Source organism: Lolium perenne, chromosome 4 (genome assembly GCF_019359855.2).
Source record: "Lolium perenne isolate Kyuss_39 chromosome 4, Kyuss_2.0, whole genome shotgun sequence".
NCBI classification, from domain to species: Eukaryota; Viridiplantae; Streptophyta; class Magnoliopsida; order Poales; family Poaceae; genus Lolium; species Lolium perenne.
In genome coordinates, this window is record NC_067247.2 from 401,892,810 (window position 1) to 401,910,996 (window position 18,187).

Consider the following 18,187-nt stretch of genomic DNA (forward strand, 5'->3'; position numbering starts at 1 on the left):
TAGATTTTTTCTCGAAATAGCTTGTCAAATAACATTCAGACAATAGTCTTTGAGCGCGACCGACTTTTGTCCATTTGATCTGAGCACATGAGGCTTCATCATTCCTGGTTAGAGGGAATGCCAGAGGAACAAGACAATGGGAGGGAGGGGCCGATAAATAAATACAATCGCAAATGCTAGAAAATTTTAAATCTAAATTTGTGTGTTCAACATTGTGAATAAAAAAGAAAAATCAGATTATGATCTGTGCCACATTCAAATATAAAGTGAACATATATACTATTTACTAAAGTTCTTTTATTTGGCATCGGTATCTTTTATCAAAATACTCAGCCACGTTATGTACAAGTTTTATGTAGGTTATTTTTCTGAAAAAAATATCCAAAACTTTTTGAGTGTTGATTTAGGGGCCAAGTGTATTGGTACACTAATTTTTCTAGTGCACTAATTGCACTGTCAAGAAGCAGTAGGCCATGTTAATGCTAAATAGATAATGTATCAAGTAGCCAAATAAAGTTAGTATGAATAAAATGACTTAACTAAACACTAATAAGGAAATATCAAGTATAGTTATCAAATAAAAAATTATTGACTTCGTCGATAATATATACTACACGCATGTAAAATCGCAATGCAGCATTATTCTTATTTTTGAATACACAAAAAATGATAAAATCTGATATTTTTGGGAGATTTGAAATGTGTTACTTAGATACACACTTTGTTATTTTTATGTAGCTCAAATACAAAGTATTTCACATTGATATTTTCCACATTTCTGGCATAGGTGAGTGGCTATATCCATATTTTTTCAGATTTTGTTAAAACTCATAAACATGATTTTCAATTATCTTTTAAGAAAAAGCATACTTGACTTTATTGATTCAAAAAGTTTACAAGAATATTAACTTCAACCGGAGGGTTCAAAAGCCGCGTATGGCGCCCCTCATCTAGACCTAAAGCATGCTTTGCAAGGCGATGTGCCTCCTTGTTCGACATCCACCCTTCATGAATAAATGAACAATCGTCTTCTCTGCTCTCATAGCCTCGACTTCTTTGATGATACTGCCATGTCTTCCTCCCCTTTCGTGCACTATATCATCCAATCAGAAGCGACAATGAGTTTGTCACGAGACAAATTAGTAGATAACGATGGTGCGTCCTGGCATGCAAGTATCTCCAAAACCACCGGATTAGTAACTCCCTGACAAGTCATTACCAAAGCTCCAAGAAAATTTCCTTGATCATCACGACATATAGCACTACTAGACCATAATGGCGCGCGTTGCGGCGCCCGTCCTTTGTTATGGTTATATTATAGGAAATCCCACAAATAATAGGAGACCCAAAATACATAGGCTAGATTTCCATGAACTATACACAATATAAACCATGCCATAATATAGATGAGTTATAGGTCCAAATGGTCAACCCGGATAACAATGATCTAGATGTAAGATACTCCTTCAGCTCCGAATTGTAAGATGTTCTATCTATTTCTGAAATGTGTGTACCTAGATGTATTTCAGTGTGTTTGTTTACTAAATTTTGTCCATATGTAGTACACATTGAAATATCCAAAACACCTTACCATTCAAAATGAAGGGAATACAATATTATGGTACCATGATACTGATATTTCTAGTTGTAGAGCTACCAAAATGACCATTGAAAATGTGAAAATGAATCAACAAACTCATCTCAACCAAAATATGGCCTCGATAAATAAAGTTAACAGAGAAGTTCATTTCATGGAAATATAATGTTTTGGTATCTCATTCGTATGCGAGCTATGTTGTGTACCTCAAGATTCAGCATTAAAACATTGTACAGGTATATAGACAACTTCTTCATTATAGGTGAGATATATAATATGCAATGAGTCAGAAAACAACTGCTTAACTAAAATTGAAAATTCTCATGGCCTAGATCATGCCTTGATAGCTTCTATCCACTACCTGATACGGAGGAAAGCAAGTTTTTTAGATGTAGTCCCCTACAGTAAAAAATGGTAGCATCAGCCCGGTTCTATGCAATCAGTAATAGTGTTTGAGTAGATGCCAATTTTGAACCCAGGTTAGTAAAATATTTATAATTCTTGCAAAATAAATATTGGGCCTTAGGTCCTAGGAGCGTATTTCCTATGCATCGTAGTTTATCACTTATCGGGCAACGTGAATTATATAGAAGACCTGTGTAGCTATTGCCGGCCTGACCTGCGGATTTCTAGTGCAATATAACTAATATGTATGCATATGGCAGCTTCGATCTTATGCATTGAACCCACAATTTACCTTCTATGTGATGTCAGCCTGTGGAAAGTATGGTAGAAAGATAATTTCAGGGAAGATAAAAATTGCAGGTCTGTAGGAGATTCTTGATCGGTAGAAGTGTTATCCACGCATGCCAATAAAAAACAAAAGAAATGGTGAAGTTGGCGATTGCTTCAAACCACGAATGTATAACAACAAGGACGCCATTCAGAAATATTTACATTGTCAAACGAATGATGCCATTCACATGGGCCACAATTTATGCAATACTTGCAAAGAATTAAACAACAGCACAAACGCAATATCGTGAGAAGTTAGCCTGCCGTACCAATAATTAGTAGAGTGGGCTTCTTGAGTGACATCATCAGCGGACGATCTGTGCCTTCAGGATGCATCTACTCGTAGATCCAGGCCACATGCTCCTCCAAAACCCAGGAACAATTAAATGACCGCCTACATGCCACACTTTAACCTATGAACATAGGCGAAACAGTTCGTGTAAAATCCTAGGATTCAGAGGTGCGTACCTTATGGATAGAGAGGCAACACCCATACTTCTGAATGCCATTGGTGTGCTCCGGATGTATACATCGTGGAGATGCTATTGGGGGAGATCCATAGCCACGCAGTTCCGGTGACGGGTGAACGGCGACTCAGGAGTCAGGAGCAGTTCGCGACGGTTCGGAATTGCAGCGAGGCAAAAGAGGCGATGGCGCGTACAGAGGGTTCGCGAACAGCGCAGAAGCCGTCCTGACATGCAACGCGCCGGCGAGCTAGGTCCCGTCCATGGAGGAAGGAAGCGGTAAGGCGACGACAGGGGACGGTAAACAGGCCGCGGCGAGGGCGCACACAGGTCATGGACAAGGGGAGAAGAGGCGGCGCGGCGAGAGGAGCGGATGCATCATTGGCTGGGGAAAATAGTACACGAGGCAGAGGAGCGTTCTTGGGCCAGATTCGTGTAGAGCGCACTACATAAAGGCCCGGTCAACGACAGGTTGCCTAGATCAATTCCCGGAGTAGAGGCCCTTTTACGTTGGCCCGTCCACTTCATGCAGAATCACACAGTAGCAAAGGCCCGTGTTGGTGCTGCGGGACAACCAACAGATCCTGTCCGTCCATGAGCTTAATCGGACGGCTGATGATCCTAATTGTTGTGGTGGCTCCTAGCTAGATCCATTTTACTGTTTACTAATATGAGCCAGTATTAGTAGTGTTTGAAACTGCCCCATCAACCTTGACCTTTACATAACCCGACGGTGGTGGCTTCATTTACATCCGATAAAAAGCGATGAATAAACATATGTGTTGAGAAAGGAGGTTTGAACTCATCTTCATGGATAGCTTTCCTCCGTGCATACCATAGTGCCCATATTATAACCACCAGAGTTATAAACTGCGTGATACTGAGTCCAAAATGGTGAAAATCCATCTCTGCGCGTCTGGTTCTGCAGTCGCTTGCATGTGTTCAGCCATCTCCTCGTCAGCTAAGGCCCATACACATCTCGCCATTCGACGATTCAGACTTGAACCGACCACAAAGCTTTCAATTATTTTTTAGGGTTAAGTGCATCTTTGGTTCCTCATATCTTGCAGAAGCCTAACTTTGGTTCCTCAACTCTGTTCGGTCTACACCTGCCCTCAAACTCTTAATTAAGTCTAATTTTAGTCCCTGATAACGGTTTAACGATGGTTGACCGGTTTTTGACTCTCTTTTTTAGCCACCGTGGACAAATTTGGGCATGTTTAGTCCACATAGGACCATCTCACCTCGAGATCACTTAAGCAATTGGCACTACAGACGTTCACCTGCGAGATCGTGATCATTATCCGTTTGGCGTAATAACCCTAACTCTTCCCCAACACCTAGCGGCGGCGTCTGACACTACGAGGGCAGATAAGCCGAGCGGGGAAGGCAGAAGCGATGGACATGCGATAGCTTTTGCGTCGGGAGGAAAGGCGGAGACGACTAAAGTGGCGAGGATGGCTGCACCAAGCAAGAAAGACGAAGGCGGCCGCACATGTTTGTTAGGGCAAGGGGATGGCCAAAAAAGAGAGTAAAAAATCAGTCAATCATCATAAAACCGTTGCTAGGAACCTAAGTTAGACTTAATTAAAAATTTGAGGGCAGATTTAGACCAAAAATGAGTTAAGGGACCAAAATTAGACTTTTTCAAGATTTGAGGGATTAAAAATACACTTAACCCTATTTTTTAATATAATGATGGAATAATGGAACCTGGGAGCTAGAATCTCCAGTGGGCCTTAATTATCTACTCGTTCTCAGCATATACTGGCCCACAAATTCCTTAGTTGGCTGTAGTAGGGCTGCGGGTTGGCCCTTTCCTTCATTTTGTGTTACTGCTGAAGAAACCAAACCACGGAAATAGCAAACCAGACGACTGAATATCAATTCATCAGTCTCGCAGACGTCGACGTTTAGTCTAGCCATGGGATCTTCAGTACGATTCTCATGTAACCCCTTTGATCATCTCCGCTCCTTCTGTAAGACCTCTTCATCGATCCTTAACTTTTCTATAATATCGCTCACGAACTAATCATGTTACACAAGCTGTAAACAACTTTTGATGGATCATCTGGGAACTAGGATCTAAAACATGCATCATTTCTAGTCTTCGAAATTGTTGAATGCAGTGCTCCACACCACAAAGCACAAGCTTGCGTCGAGAAAGAGGGAAGGAGTCGATCCAATTCCCAGCCAAATCATGGGCACCCTCAGGAGATCTGACTAGACCAAGGGTACAGATAAGCACCTGCCAAATTAGTCTAGCCGTACATAGTAATGACCAACTATTTCTTTCTACCCACATTATTTTTTTAGATAAAAGGCACTGCCTAACTTTGAATTAATAAAGCCATCAACGACGAAACGATACAAAGTGATGAACACATCTTACAAAATTACAAAGTGATGAACACACCTTACAAAATGAACCACACACCCACGCGAACTACCAAAGAAACTACAACCGGAAGTGCGGACAACAAGCTCGGCCATTACTAAGACTACGAATAATCAGACCAGAGCTGGACAGCAACAGTGTCGAGCCGGAGCTCACCCAAGAGCGAGCCAACGAACACGCACGCCGTCGACGTAACCCCTCCTCGCAGAAAGGCCACCGGAAGCCAACCACCACCGTGGACCGACCCATGTTGCCCACAATCCAGAGAGTAGCACTAAGAAAACTCAACAAGGGAAGGGAACGAAGCCAGCCTTGCCGAAGATCGCCAAACGAAGTCACCTTCACCACACAACCGTCGGAGATCTGCATGTTGTGGCTCCAAGACGGTGTATTCAAGAAGAGCACGACACCGGAGTGCCGCCACTGCCCGATCTGAGGATCTTAGGTTTTCACCTGGAGAATGTAGAAAGACGGAGAGAAGCCCCATGACACCTTCAAGAAGGGGACGGCGTCCGTGGACGTCGCCGTCATGGCCCAAACGGGCAAGGGTTTCCCCTCGGCGTGGCCTCTCCTCCTTCTACACAGGGTTAGGCCATCGAACGACAACCGAACCGCCGCCACAACGCGCTGCTCACCACCAACCACGTAGCCCTCACGACCGTGGTCACTGGCCAACACCCGAGCCATTGGCACGCCCGCCAACCAACATGGCTCTCGCCTTCCAAGGCCGCCGCCCCGGCATCCCAACTCAAGCTGACGAGCCACCAACGCAGAGGAACGGTAGGGATGAGCACGTCTAGATCGAGCCCACCTGACCATGATCTAGCACAGCTACAACCGACGGAGGAGATGGCGAGCCAACTCAGGGCAGCGAGTACGACGAGCAGCCCCTCTGCATCACCAACAAGCCACCCTGGACACAGCCGGAGGAGCCCACCAGGCCCGCCCGTTGGCCCAGATCTAGGCCCACCCGTAGACCTAGATCTGGTCGCCGCCCATCTCCATGGCCACATCGCCGCCGGTGGCCAGAAGCACCACCGCAGCCCGCCTTTGCCGCAGCAGCCAGTCCCACCGCTCGCCGAAGCCGGATCCCCGCCGTCCGAGCCACACCGTCGCCTAGCCGCACCGCCACCTTGCAAAACTGCCCCTAGCAGCCTCCAGACGCGCGGGTAAGGAAGATCCCGCCGGCGCCGCACGGGCTTTGCCCGGTGGCTCTTGCCGGCGACGGCGGGAGAGAGGAGGTTGGTCACTAGGGGAGGTTTCAAGTTCACCCTCAGGGAGCGAGAGGAGCGAACGATTCTTTTCGCAGAATGCAATTCTCCTCTACCCACATAATTTCCCTGTCCAGCCTTTCTTAGCCAAGTTATCTCTATTTGAGAACTAGGGGTTTTTCCCATACGAGATTTTTTTTTGCAGGTAAAAAAGAACAATAACGCTCCAGAATGTGAAGGACATCTTCAGGTCCAGAGCCTAACCAAGTAGCGATACATCGTTCTGTTCTTACAAGATTTGCAAGACAGTGACTAACCCTAACCTGCGAGCTGCTCCACTTTTACAAAAACACAAACTCTATCATGACTAGACAAGTACTTAATCTCTGAAACTAGATGTACACAGGAAGACCTGTCCTGTGTCCTCGAACTCATCGCTTCAATTAGCTTGGCACAGTCTGATTCGATGATGATTGGCAACTGACTAAACTGAAGAGCCAGTTCCAATCCTTCTAAGCATGCACGAGACTCTGCTTCATACGGGGACTCACAGTCAGATATAAATCGGCAAGCAGAGAAGACCGGCCATCCTTCTTCATTTCGCAGAACCATACCCAATCCAGCCAGGTGATCGGACTCACGGAAAGAGCCATCAATCGTTAATTTGACCCAACCCTCAGGGGGTTTAAGCCAAGCTTTATCTGGTAGATTCTTAGGTTGGTGCGTGACCATCAGTATCCCTTCCTCAATAGCTGGTTGCTTGCCTTTGAGTAGAGTATCCGTAGGAGTATGCTTAATGTCACGTATCAGCCGAATATAACTGATTAGAAAACGCTTAGAAGCTTCAGTAGTGGGGAGGGGTTTATCATGGGTAGCCTCATTCCTGCCAAACCACACTCTCCACGTCAGCAACAGCATCATGTCCACCATATGATCAGGTATCTGGGTCCGAACCGATCTGAACCAGCTCTCTGGAGATACAGATAAATCAGCCTCTGAAGGCAGGCTCCATAACGCTCTCATTTCTGACCATAGGCGCCGCGCATGCGGGCACCTGAACAGTGCATGTGGCACATCTTCAAGCTCCGAGCAACAGATGTTGCAGTAACCTGTAACACGCATGTGGCGACGTAGTTTATTTTCCTCCGTTGCCAGTCCATTAGAAGCTGCCTTCCAAGCGAAAATTTTGACCTTCGGTGGGACTGAAGACCTCCATATTTTCTTCCAACACTCGTTCCGACCATCCGGGTTACTGGTGTTAGCCGCAAGAGCACATTGATCTGGATGTTCAGCTAGAGCTAGTTTGTAAGGGCTGCGCACTGTGAACACGCCTGAAGATTCGGGCTGCCACGCTAGAACATCATTATCTCCACAACGAGATGGTTTGATTGTCAGAATTGCATCAGCATCAATGGGTGAGAAGATTTCTCTTATTTTATCCACCTTCCAGTTCCTTTGATCATCCAGGAGTTCCGAGACCCGCCGTATTCGACGATTAGCCCAGAGATACCAATAATCCATGTGACCCTGTTCAGGTTAATCTGTTAACTTAATTGCATCAACCAAAACTCTCAGACTCTCCCACTGCCTGTTATTTCTCCCCACAACGTTCTTCTGAATTTAATATATCCCCAGCCTTCTTCCTTAACTCTGCTCACTTTTATTAACTTCGAAAAAGGTATCCTGTACAACCTAGGAAATTATTCTGATAATGGTGAAGTATTCACCCACTTCTCGGAAAAAAAAAAGTTATCCTCCGAGAACAGTGTTTTATCACCATTGTTCATGAACCTTTTGGAGAACTGTTGAAAAGTATGATTAACTCCCATCAAGCTCTGCCAATCCGCTCCACTGCCCATTCTTCTTGCATCCGTTAAGAGCAAGACTAAGCTTTGGATCACCGCTGGGGCAAAGCATTTGGGTCTCCTAATTTTGGGAGAGTAATCCCTTTGTTGTACTTGCACTTTGGTACTTGTCATGTCATGACTTTCCTTCTTAATTAAGGATTTACCTCCCCGTTTCAAAAAAAAAGTCAGAACTCCTATTTTCTGCAGCAGCCTAGGAGAGGACCTGATTGCTTTTTTTTTAAAAAAAAGAGTTATTGCCAGTTCCCTTCAGTATTCTCAAGTTTCCAAAGCAATTTGGACAACCAACTCTTCTTTATTGATCACATGTCTACCACATCTAACAATCGTTAGGCAAGCACACAAATTGACAATGTACCGAATGGTATCTCTTCTTGTCATCCAATTCATGCTACACCATCTTTTTAATTACTTAATGAGTGTTTCAAATTTAGATATGAATTTCTGTGATTTCATAGGTATTTCCTCTGACTTCTTTTATAGAACGTTTACGTGGGCTCAATTGGTCCTTCAAAATGTCATATAAAAGGGAACAAAGGGAGTACCTGGTATGTCTACATCGTTGCCTGATAGGTTCTAGCTTGATCGAGCGTGGTGCGATGAAGCTGACGATGGAGATCCCGGCAGTGGGCAGTGAGTCGTCCTTCCTGGATTCAGGTAGTCCAAACAATATTCAACGGTAGAGTTCAGGGGTTCAGGCAGCGCGTGGTGCCTCCCTGCTGGCCTGCTCCCGTACTACCGAGATCGAGATGCCAACTTCGCCGCGGCACCGCGAATGTATAAACTGGCAACTGATCGTAGGCGCCAGACACAAGAATGCAATGTCCAGCTGCGTGCCAGTTCTCTGAATTTTCGTCGTTCAGAGTGTCCACACGACTTGTCTGAATATTTTAAAGCCGAGTCTGAATATAATACTTGTAGGTTCGTTTTGCAGCCGTTCTGTATTGTATCAGAGCAGACGCAACCGCTCCCTTTGGCGCGTCCACGTTTTGGGCTGCGGAATGCTTCTCACATGGACCTCATTTCCAAGCTGGCGTTGGTTGCTCGGGAAATTCAACGGGGAATAGATTCAGAACCCATTAAAGAAAGACACTGGTGAAGCAACAAGGAAGAAGCAGCCCCGTCTGGGAGGACTAGGAGCAAGCGAGCGCCCACCTGAAGCCTCCAATCCCATGGCCCAGGTTGCGTTCCATTTCCGTTAATTATGAACCACATCACAGGGTTTTTCTTTCTTTATTTTCAAATTATACTGGGCGAATGAAGGAGCAAGTCAGATTAAAAACCGTCCTGTACTCTGAACTGAAGCTGCTGGCAAGATGATCCCCAAATCACTCAGCGTCTGCTCAAATGGACGACAAACATGGACAGTTGCAGACTTTCAGACAAGGAACTTATGCGGCGGACATCAATGATATGCGGCTCTGTCTGAAGACGAACGTAGGTGCATCAACTCTACACTGATTATTATTAACCAGGACTTGGCTCCTTCACAATTAAAATGAGGACCTCGTACCGAGCTATGATTTCTTTGTCATTATATTGAGCTCCTAACGCTGTTTCTTCCCCCTATCTTGAGGCGTTGGTTCGAACGGATACATAAACAATAGCGGATACAGACAAGAGCAGTTTCAAACTAACGTTTTGCAGCATCTCCACATAAACTATGCTGATTAGGCCATGCATAAAATTTGCGCGGCCACTAGCTGCCTAAAGCACCGGTACAATAGTATGATCACTATCCAGCTCATCTATCTGCCTGCCTTGACGACACGCATTTAACGCCTTAATTGACTAGTTAATTTATCAATTACAATGTGGTATGTGCGTCGCGTTGTAATCGGACAAACCGACTTCCAAATACATGTGTTGATATTTTCTATGTAGAAGGTTTGGCAAATCGGCTTTGAATTAATAAATCTAAAGAGAGATATGCATCGTACTGAAGAAGTTATCTTACAAAAAGAGTCAAAGGTTACGCTAGACACAGGAGAAAAGCTGCGCAAATCTACACTGAATGAGCATCTCCCTGCAACACATCATTCTCACTAGCGATGACTCGACGACGGTCGTCCCTACACACCAAAAATGTGCAGACCAGAGGCTGTCCACCCCGAGAGAAAAACCTCGGGCCACGGCGCATGAAGACCAACAAAGGGTCAGCGGCTCGAAGCAGTACAAGAGCACACACAAGAAAGACTCGAGGTTAGAGCGCCGAGGAAAACATAGAGAAGCATTTCCGATCGAAGACATGCTATGTCATGCCCAACAAGGCTGCCCGCTACAGATGTGTGGCGACCTGAGATTCAGTGCCTAATGTGCATAAAAAACAGGTTTCATAATGCAGAATCTAAAAGGAATGAATTGGAATCCAGAGGGTTTTGGAGATACTGCGAAGCATTTGTTTGTCAGAGAGATCATTAGGGAACATAAGTTAGATTTCCTAGCCTTGTTGGAGACTGGGAGATCAAATTTCTCTATTCCTTTTCTGAACCAACTTGCTGCAGGATACAATTATTCTTGGTTTTGTTTACCTCCTCATGGTAGATCTGGGGGTATTCTAGTGGGAATAAACTTAGACACTCTACAAGTGGTAAAGGTAACTACTTGGGATTTTTGTGTAAAACTTCATATAAAATGCAAAAAGGATGGCTTTGAATGGATTTTTATGCCGGTTTATGGGGTTGCCCAAGACACGCACAAAGGTGAATTTTTAGCAGAGTTAGTGAGAATATGTGAGTCTGAAACATTACCTATTACCTATGTTGGTAGGTGGTGATTTCAACATTATTCGGAAGACGGAAGAAAAGAATAATAATAATTTTAAGGCTCGATGGCCCTTCGTTTTTAATGCAATTATTGAACATTTGAACTTAAAAGAAATTGCTCTTTCGGGGAGACAATATACGTGGGCGAGTCGTCGAGATGAGCCTACTTATGAGAAGTTAGATAGAGTTCTAGCATCCATCTCTTGGGAACAGAAATTTCCTTTAGTGACTGTTCGTGCATTAACAATGAGCGCTCTACTGTGCGCAACTCGGCGAGCGTCCACATCGATTAAACGCGTGCACAGAGGCCGCGCGGCCTGGGGCAATGGTCAGCCAGCGGGAGACGCGAAAAAGCGTGCGCGCAGCGTTTACGCGAATCCCTGTTTAGGCCGGCTCAACTAAGCCGGCCCTGACGGGCGGCCTGGATCCACGCGGAGGCTCGGATCGGACGGCCCAAAAACTCAAATCGCTGAGAGTGTGCCTGGAGGTCTCACCGTTTATACTTTTAGATGCTCATAGTGCTTCACTTACATATATATTGAGTAGTTCCTCTGTTTATTATAACTCTTTGTTCTTCATTTATATCTTTTTAAGAGCATTGCTTTGCGCATTTTTTAAGAAAGAATTAGAACTCTTGCTTCACTAAGAAAGAATTAGAACTCTTGCTTCACTTATACACTTTTGGAGAGTTGAATAGTAATTGATTTGGTTACTTGGCTATATGTTGGGACTAAAACTTGCAAAAAAATATTTCATCGTTAGGCTAGGAGTGGTTGCGGTAATATGGTTAGCCCCCCTACGTAAAAAACATATGGTTTTTAATTTTGAAAAAACTCTCCATTGCAGGTTATTTACGGGTGTACATACCGGCTCCATTTTGTGGTCTTCTCTTCCGCGTCTGGAAAATCACGACATGTTTATAGAGATGTGTACAAGATTAGAAAAGATGTCGAGTGATATCCTTACTCAAGCATAACGACGGTATAGTCTGTGGATCGGCCCTCCGACACCCTAGTCGGTATATGCATAACGACGGTATAGTCTGTGGATCGGCCCTCCAACACCCTAGTCGGTATATGAGTTCGACATTTTATACTTATTCTTGCGGCTGTGTGTATGCAGAGGCCGGGTATAGAACTATCGTGATTGTATGGCCTTGATGCAAATGTTTCAGCTTAGTAAAAGCGCCATTTTTATCAAGAAGAAAAATGAGTCAAAAATTTGAGCTACGCAGAAACTTTTGAAAAAAAAATCTAGTCGGACATAATTTTGTGCATATCCTGGCAAATTTATAGCTATAAAATTGACAATACTATATTGAGAGGAACCTGTTGTTCTGGTTTAGTTTTAAATTTGCATACAAAATTCAAACTGTACGGGGTTTTAATACAGTAAAATCAACAATAATCCATTAACCAATATTTGAGACGCGGTGACCAATTATGGACTGGTTTCTCGCCCGGATCTGAAACTACATAGTTACCATCCTTGTCACAAAATGGATATAAATGTAGCGACTGTTCATAGCATCCGGCTATCTATTAGTACTGTCACGAAGAATGAGGTCTCACAGCCAAAAATCGAGGCCTGATCGAGCAGAATTTGAAACTGGCAACCTGGCCAGCGCAAGACATCCTAACATACTAGTGCTAGCTATTAGTAGTACTCAGTAATTCCGATGCAGGTGTCACAGACCCAGACCCAGCATCAGCCCTTGCTTATCTTACCCACACGCTGGGGATCCTCCACGGCCTTCTCGGCTTTCCTGCAATTAATCAAGTTGCAAACATCAAAAAGCGTCGAAACTACATCTCCACCGGCAGATCGACCAACAAGGGATTTCGATATATGCCCGTGGATCATGGATTCAATTGCTGATTCAATTGCTCAATAACCCAAGACAAGCAATGTCAGCGTTACCTCAGTTCTTCCTTAATCTCTTCATTGTTAGGGTCGAGCTGCAGCGCCTCCCGGAATGCATCAGCGGCGCCCTCGTAGTCCTTCACACAATGAGAAAATAACATACCAGGAGAGGGAGGTATATACAAGTGGAGATAATGGGTTCGATTGCGAGGGTAGAATCGATACAAGCAGCTGTACCTTCATGAAGCTGAGGGCCACGCCTTCACGATACCAGGCCTTGGGCCAGCGGGGCTGCATCTTTCTGCACTTGCGCGCAACTTCCAGAGCTTTATCCCCATGTCTCATACGCAGCCAGCAGATGCTCTGGTTGGCATACATGGCGGCATCTGTAGGGTGTATGTCAAGTACCTGCATTTACAATGAGCAAACGTGCACTCAGTTTAGCTCAACAGGTTGGTGAATAGATCTACTAACAGGCTCTATGGAGCATATCATTGCCTTTTCATCAGTTTGTTTTATTTTTATTTTTATTTTTCTCAAAATGAGGCTTATTCTCCAGCCTCTGCATCACTAGTTTAATTAATGTCTGACCCGAAGTAACAAAACCACGGATATAAGTTGTTGTCTGATTTAAGGCGGGAATGGCTCTACGGATATTGAGCTCACCATAAACCATCAGACAAGTAGTAGAGCTACAGAGAAAACTAAAACACCACATTTTCAATACTGAGCCCGATGTTCTGGAACTATTTCTGTGTGATCTTTGCGATTGTTTCAAACAAGTACTTCCTCTGTTAACTAGCTTGCTAAAAAGGCTTATATTGTGGAACGGAGGGAGTACTAGATAGGCTCGTGCACTTACCTTGCCAAAGAAGGATATCGCTGTACGGTAGTCCTCCTTTGCATATGCTTCCTTTCCTTGTGACTTCCAAGCAGCAATTCTTTCGTCCACAGAAGCTGCATTCTGAACAAAATAGCATGTTCAGTTACAGGCCTACCGAATGACAGTTGGACAGCACAGTAACAATTTAAAGTTCGAAAATTAAATGATGTGCTGCCTGGTCCAAATTCCATCATCCATAATCTCGTTAGCGCAAACTTGGCTGGGGGCAGTACCCATACAACCATCATGGTTTAAATCAGTTAGAAACTTTCCTAGTGAACAAAACGTCAACCCAAATTTGAATACAAACTCTATTTAGGTATAAGAATAGCATCTCCCATCCCAATACATAAAGGGTGCATGGACTAAGAGTTTATGAAGAATGTAGAGGCTTGCAGGTATAAAATGGTGACTACGGTTTCACAAATGTTATCATGCATAAGACTTGCCCTATTTCTTCTAGCCACATCAAACAATTGAAGGACCAACGAGATCCATGCATGCAAACAGAGTTCATGAGTACGCGTACTACGTGTTGAGACTTTTGAATTTGTTAAGGAGAACGCAGCATAAGCCATCTACAAGGGCACAACGAATATTTGTGGTCTAAGTAGAAAATACAACTCAACCACACATTAAGCTTCATGAGTATAACCTGGAATGAAGTGATAAAAAAAGTATGTACATGCCTGATTGAAGGCCTTCATTATCCCATCAACACTCCAATCTGGCACTTCGGGATCTGGTTTTGTCCCATAAAATAGAACTTCAACAAGGTCCCGATGCCCACCAAATGCTGCGATCTCAAATGGAATATTACCATGCTATATCATAAAAAAAAAACATAAGATGCCATATAATCCAGCACGAAATACAAAGCCATAAATGTCATTAGATTTTCTTTTCGACAAAAAACTTTCCGAGAAAATGAGATATTCCTGAATTCATCGCACTGGCAGTAACAGAATTAGACACTGTTAAATGAAAAGAACATAATTTACAAGAAAGCAAGACATAGTACTCCCTCTTGATCCATAGTACATGTACTGAGGGGAACGTTAAAACATAATATGGAACTACGGTGACGAACTAGTATTGCAAATCTCAAAGCATAAAAAATGGTAAGAGAGATTATGAGTTACCCTGTCAGGAATATTAGGATCGGCTCCCGCTTCTATGAGCAACTTAAGACAATCCAGGGAGTCATGAAAAATAGCATGCGTTAAAGCAGTCGGTCCAAAGCTACAGTGAGCATTCAGATCTGCACCAGCCTATGGATAACAGTAAAAGAGATTTAGACGCACAGCTGGTACAAGTTATCATGACACATTCAACCAAAAAAATAAGTTCCTCTACAAACTGAGGACACCTAATAGTTACCGTAAGAAGATAAAACTCAGGACAGTCAAACATAACAAAATATATCAAGTCAGTGAATTACTGGACCTCAATCAGTAGCTCCATGCATTTCAAGGACCTCTCATCGACAGCCCTCGCCAGTGGTGTAAACAAGAGTTGCTTTTTGTTTGGCTGAAAAGGGAAATGAATCACGGTTTTCAAAATAATATTTAGGTGCCACCTCCAAGAATAAAGCATACATCATCAAGCACACACAGTTTATCGCATTTGCCTTTTCAATTTATAATATGCATTCAACTAACTGAGGATGGAATAAACATACTTACATCAGCACCATGCTCCAGCAGAACCTTCACAGCCTCAGCTTTGTCCTTTCCAAGCGCCGCGTGTAATGGGGTACCATCCTGCTGATCAACAGTGTCCACGGGAAGTCCTCGGGACAGCAATAGCTTTATAGCCTCGCAGTGACCTGGTGTCATCACAAAGATAGCAGAAATCATGATATATCAGAACCAGAGGAACAGAGAATATCTATACCACTATATAGTACACCAGTTTTTGAATTCTGGTTAGCCACCACGATGAGGTGCAATCAGTTACTAGCCGTTGATTTGATTCACATCGTGAATATCAACCAGTTGTCGATCCCCAAGCTAATTGATCTAACGGCTGACATTTCTGGGATTCGCTCGGTACGGACGCACGCCAAAACGAGGCCATTCAGGATCTTTCTAGAGTCCTCACGGACGCACAAACGTCCTCAAAATTTACTCATGGGAAATCTATTTAAGATCTTTTGTGGCTGGCTGGTTGCTATGACTATGAGCTTACGTACACAACGATTGGAGATGCACAAGATCTGACACCAATAACGACACCAGCTCTAATAAATCAATCAACTCTGCATGATTCCGATTAAGGAGCAAGAACTTGGCAACCGCTTCTAAAAATCTAACGTGTTCTACAAAATTTGGGAATCTCAAACACACAAAAGGTACATTAGCAACCATAATGTGAGTGTCTCCGCATCGTTGCTTGAGTTTAACAATATATTGTTAATTTTACATGTAGATGTAATATCTTAGTACTATTTTCAGCACGATCATCAACCACCACCTCCGCTGCACGGATACGGGGCAGAGAGGCCGTGTCGGATACGGCTCGGATACCGTATCCCTACGGTTTTTGACGTATCGCTAAATTAACGAATTTAAAATAATTGGTGAATAAATCGGATACCTATTCCGATACGGTTTGGATACATGTCCGATACAGCCCAGCCTAGATAAAAAATCCTAACCTCTTTTGTAACCCTCCCCTCGCTAGTTCCCACCCTCCCCTGAGACCCCAACATAGCCGCATCCTCCCCCTTGTGGTGGCACCACTAGATCTGCACCCAGCAGCAGGCGGGGACATAGCCGGCGAAGACCCGACAACTTTTGCACCTCAACACAAGAGCCAAGAAGCAGCAGCTCGCCAACTCGCCAGTGGGAAAGCAGGAAGCAGTAGCTTGCCGCCCCACCAGCGGTAAACAGCAGCTTGACTAGCGACTGCAGCAAGCAGCCGATGCCAGGAGCAAGCTACAAATCCTAAGGTTCTACTGTGTAGTCATGTTACTATTTTAGAGAAATCAGGGGTTGTGGGGCAATACCAAATGCCGCTGTATCAATGTACTGGTGTAAATTTATTTCTAATTTAGAAAGCTAGTAAAACGTATCCTCGTATCCGTGCTTTTTCAAAATGTCGTATTTCCGTATCCGTATCGGTCCGATACGGATACACGTATCCGTATCGGTGCTGCGTAGACCACCACGCGTACCTTTTGCTAATATAGATAATACTTGTATTCAAGCAATGACATTGCTTCAATTTACCAAAAAGTGAGAAAGCAAACCTTCCTGTGCTGCAGCATGCAGCGGCGTGCAGCCCTTCTCATTCGGCATGGCAGGATCGCCACCGTGATCGAGAAGATACTTCACAAGCTGGATGTCCCCATTGAGTGCGGCATAGTATATCGGCGTCTCACCTACACGGGGATATAATAAATTGGTGATAAAAGAAATTTCTCCTGCCACGGATGCATACAGAATTTTCAACTAGGTGCGCACACCTGATTTGGAGAGGGAATTGACATCAACTGCACATGTCTCCAGGAGGAAGATGCAGCTCTGGAGGCAGCCCTTGCTTGCTGCCAAATGAAGCGTGTTTCTCCCCTCGGTGTCCTTAACTCCCTGCAGGTCAACCTCCATCGCCATTTCTGATATCGCAGGAACAGTGAAGTCAGAAAACGCAGATGATTATCGCACAATTTTTTTTTTGAGCCCACGCAGCCCCCAAATTTAGGGTTTTTCTGGGTTCCTCCCAAACTCGAAAGAGAGAGAAAAATAGATCGGGGCGGCGCTTACTCTTGAGGAGGGAGAGGTCTCCCTGGTAAGCGGCGTGGAGGGCGATCTCCGAGGGGGAGGAAGCCATGGTGATGGCGGCGGCGACCATGGTGGAATAAATTTCTCCGCCTCGAGCGGTGTAGGGTTCGGGGGAATGGGGAGGGGAATGGTGAGTACAGGGGATGGCGTGTCTGCTTATGCGCGTCCTCTAGCGCTAGGGCCGGCCCACATAGGCTGTCTCCGACGGTTTCGGGAACGTTCTAGATACTCCAGTTGGTTTTTCAGTTTACTCGTTTCTCTTCTGGTTTTCTGTTTTTTTCTGTTAGTTTTTCTTCTTCTTTTTCATGAGCATATTTCAATTTTGTGCATTTTTTAAATGCATGAACAGTTTTTTAAAATTTATGAACATTTTTTCAAATCTACAAATATTTTTGAAATTCATGAACATTTTTTTCAAATTTGTGAACATTATTTTTAAATCCATGAACTTTTATTTTTAAATATGAACATCTTTTTTCAAATTCATGAACATTTTTTAATTCATTTTTTCCAAATTTTTGAACAATTTTAAAACCTGTGACTATTTTCTAAAATCTGGAACATTTTTTGTTTCCTGTTTTTCTCAGAATTGACATAAAAACCGGATGCGTTTTCATGTACTAG

The 18,187-nt window shown here is 44.0% G+C and overlaps 1 protein-coding gene across 1 annotated transcript; it reads right to left on the reverse strand.

Moving 5' to 3' along the window:
* Window positions 1-12,416: 12,416 nt before the first annotated feature.
* On the reverse strand, window positions 12,417-17,718 carry LOC127323587 (uncharacterized). The gene is made up of 11 exons (XM_071819591.1): window positions 17,546-17,718; window positions 17,251-17,397; window positions 17,035-17,166; window positions 15,467-15,609; window positions 15,228-15,311; window positions 14,924-15,052; window positions 14,471-14,605; window positions 13,761-13,862; window positions 13,136-13,306; window positions 12,956-13,035; window positions 12,417-12,800 (listed from the first exon to the last, which is right to left on the reverse strand). Exons 1-11 carry the CDS (start codon window positions 17,631-17,633, stop codon window positions 12,743-12,745), a joined length of 1,269 nt encoding a protein of 422 aa, XP_071675692.1. The 5' UTR covers window positions 17,634-17,718; the 3' UTR covers window positions 12,417-12,742.
* Between the last annotated feature and the right edge of the window lie 469 nt (window positions 17,719-18,187).

What these genes read in the sequence shown, in the direction of transcription:
- LOC127323587 (XM_071819591.1), bottom strand. Translation starts at nt 17,633, where the DNA reads ATGGTCGCCGCCGCCATCACCATGGCTTCCTCCCCCTCGGAGATCGCC. An exon ending in GCATGGAGCTACTGATTGAG is followed by an intron (nt 15,053 to 15,227) that starts GTCCAGTAATTC and finishes TGTTATCCATAG; the next exon opens with GCTGGTGCAGATCTGAATGC. An exon ending in GAGATTAAGGAAGAACTGAG is followed by an intron (nt 12,801 to 12,955) that starts GTAACGCTGACA and finishes GATTAATTGCAG; the next exon opens with GAAAGCCGAGAAGGCCGTGG.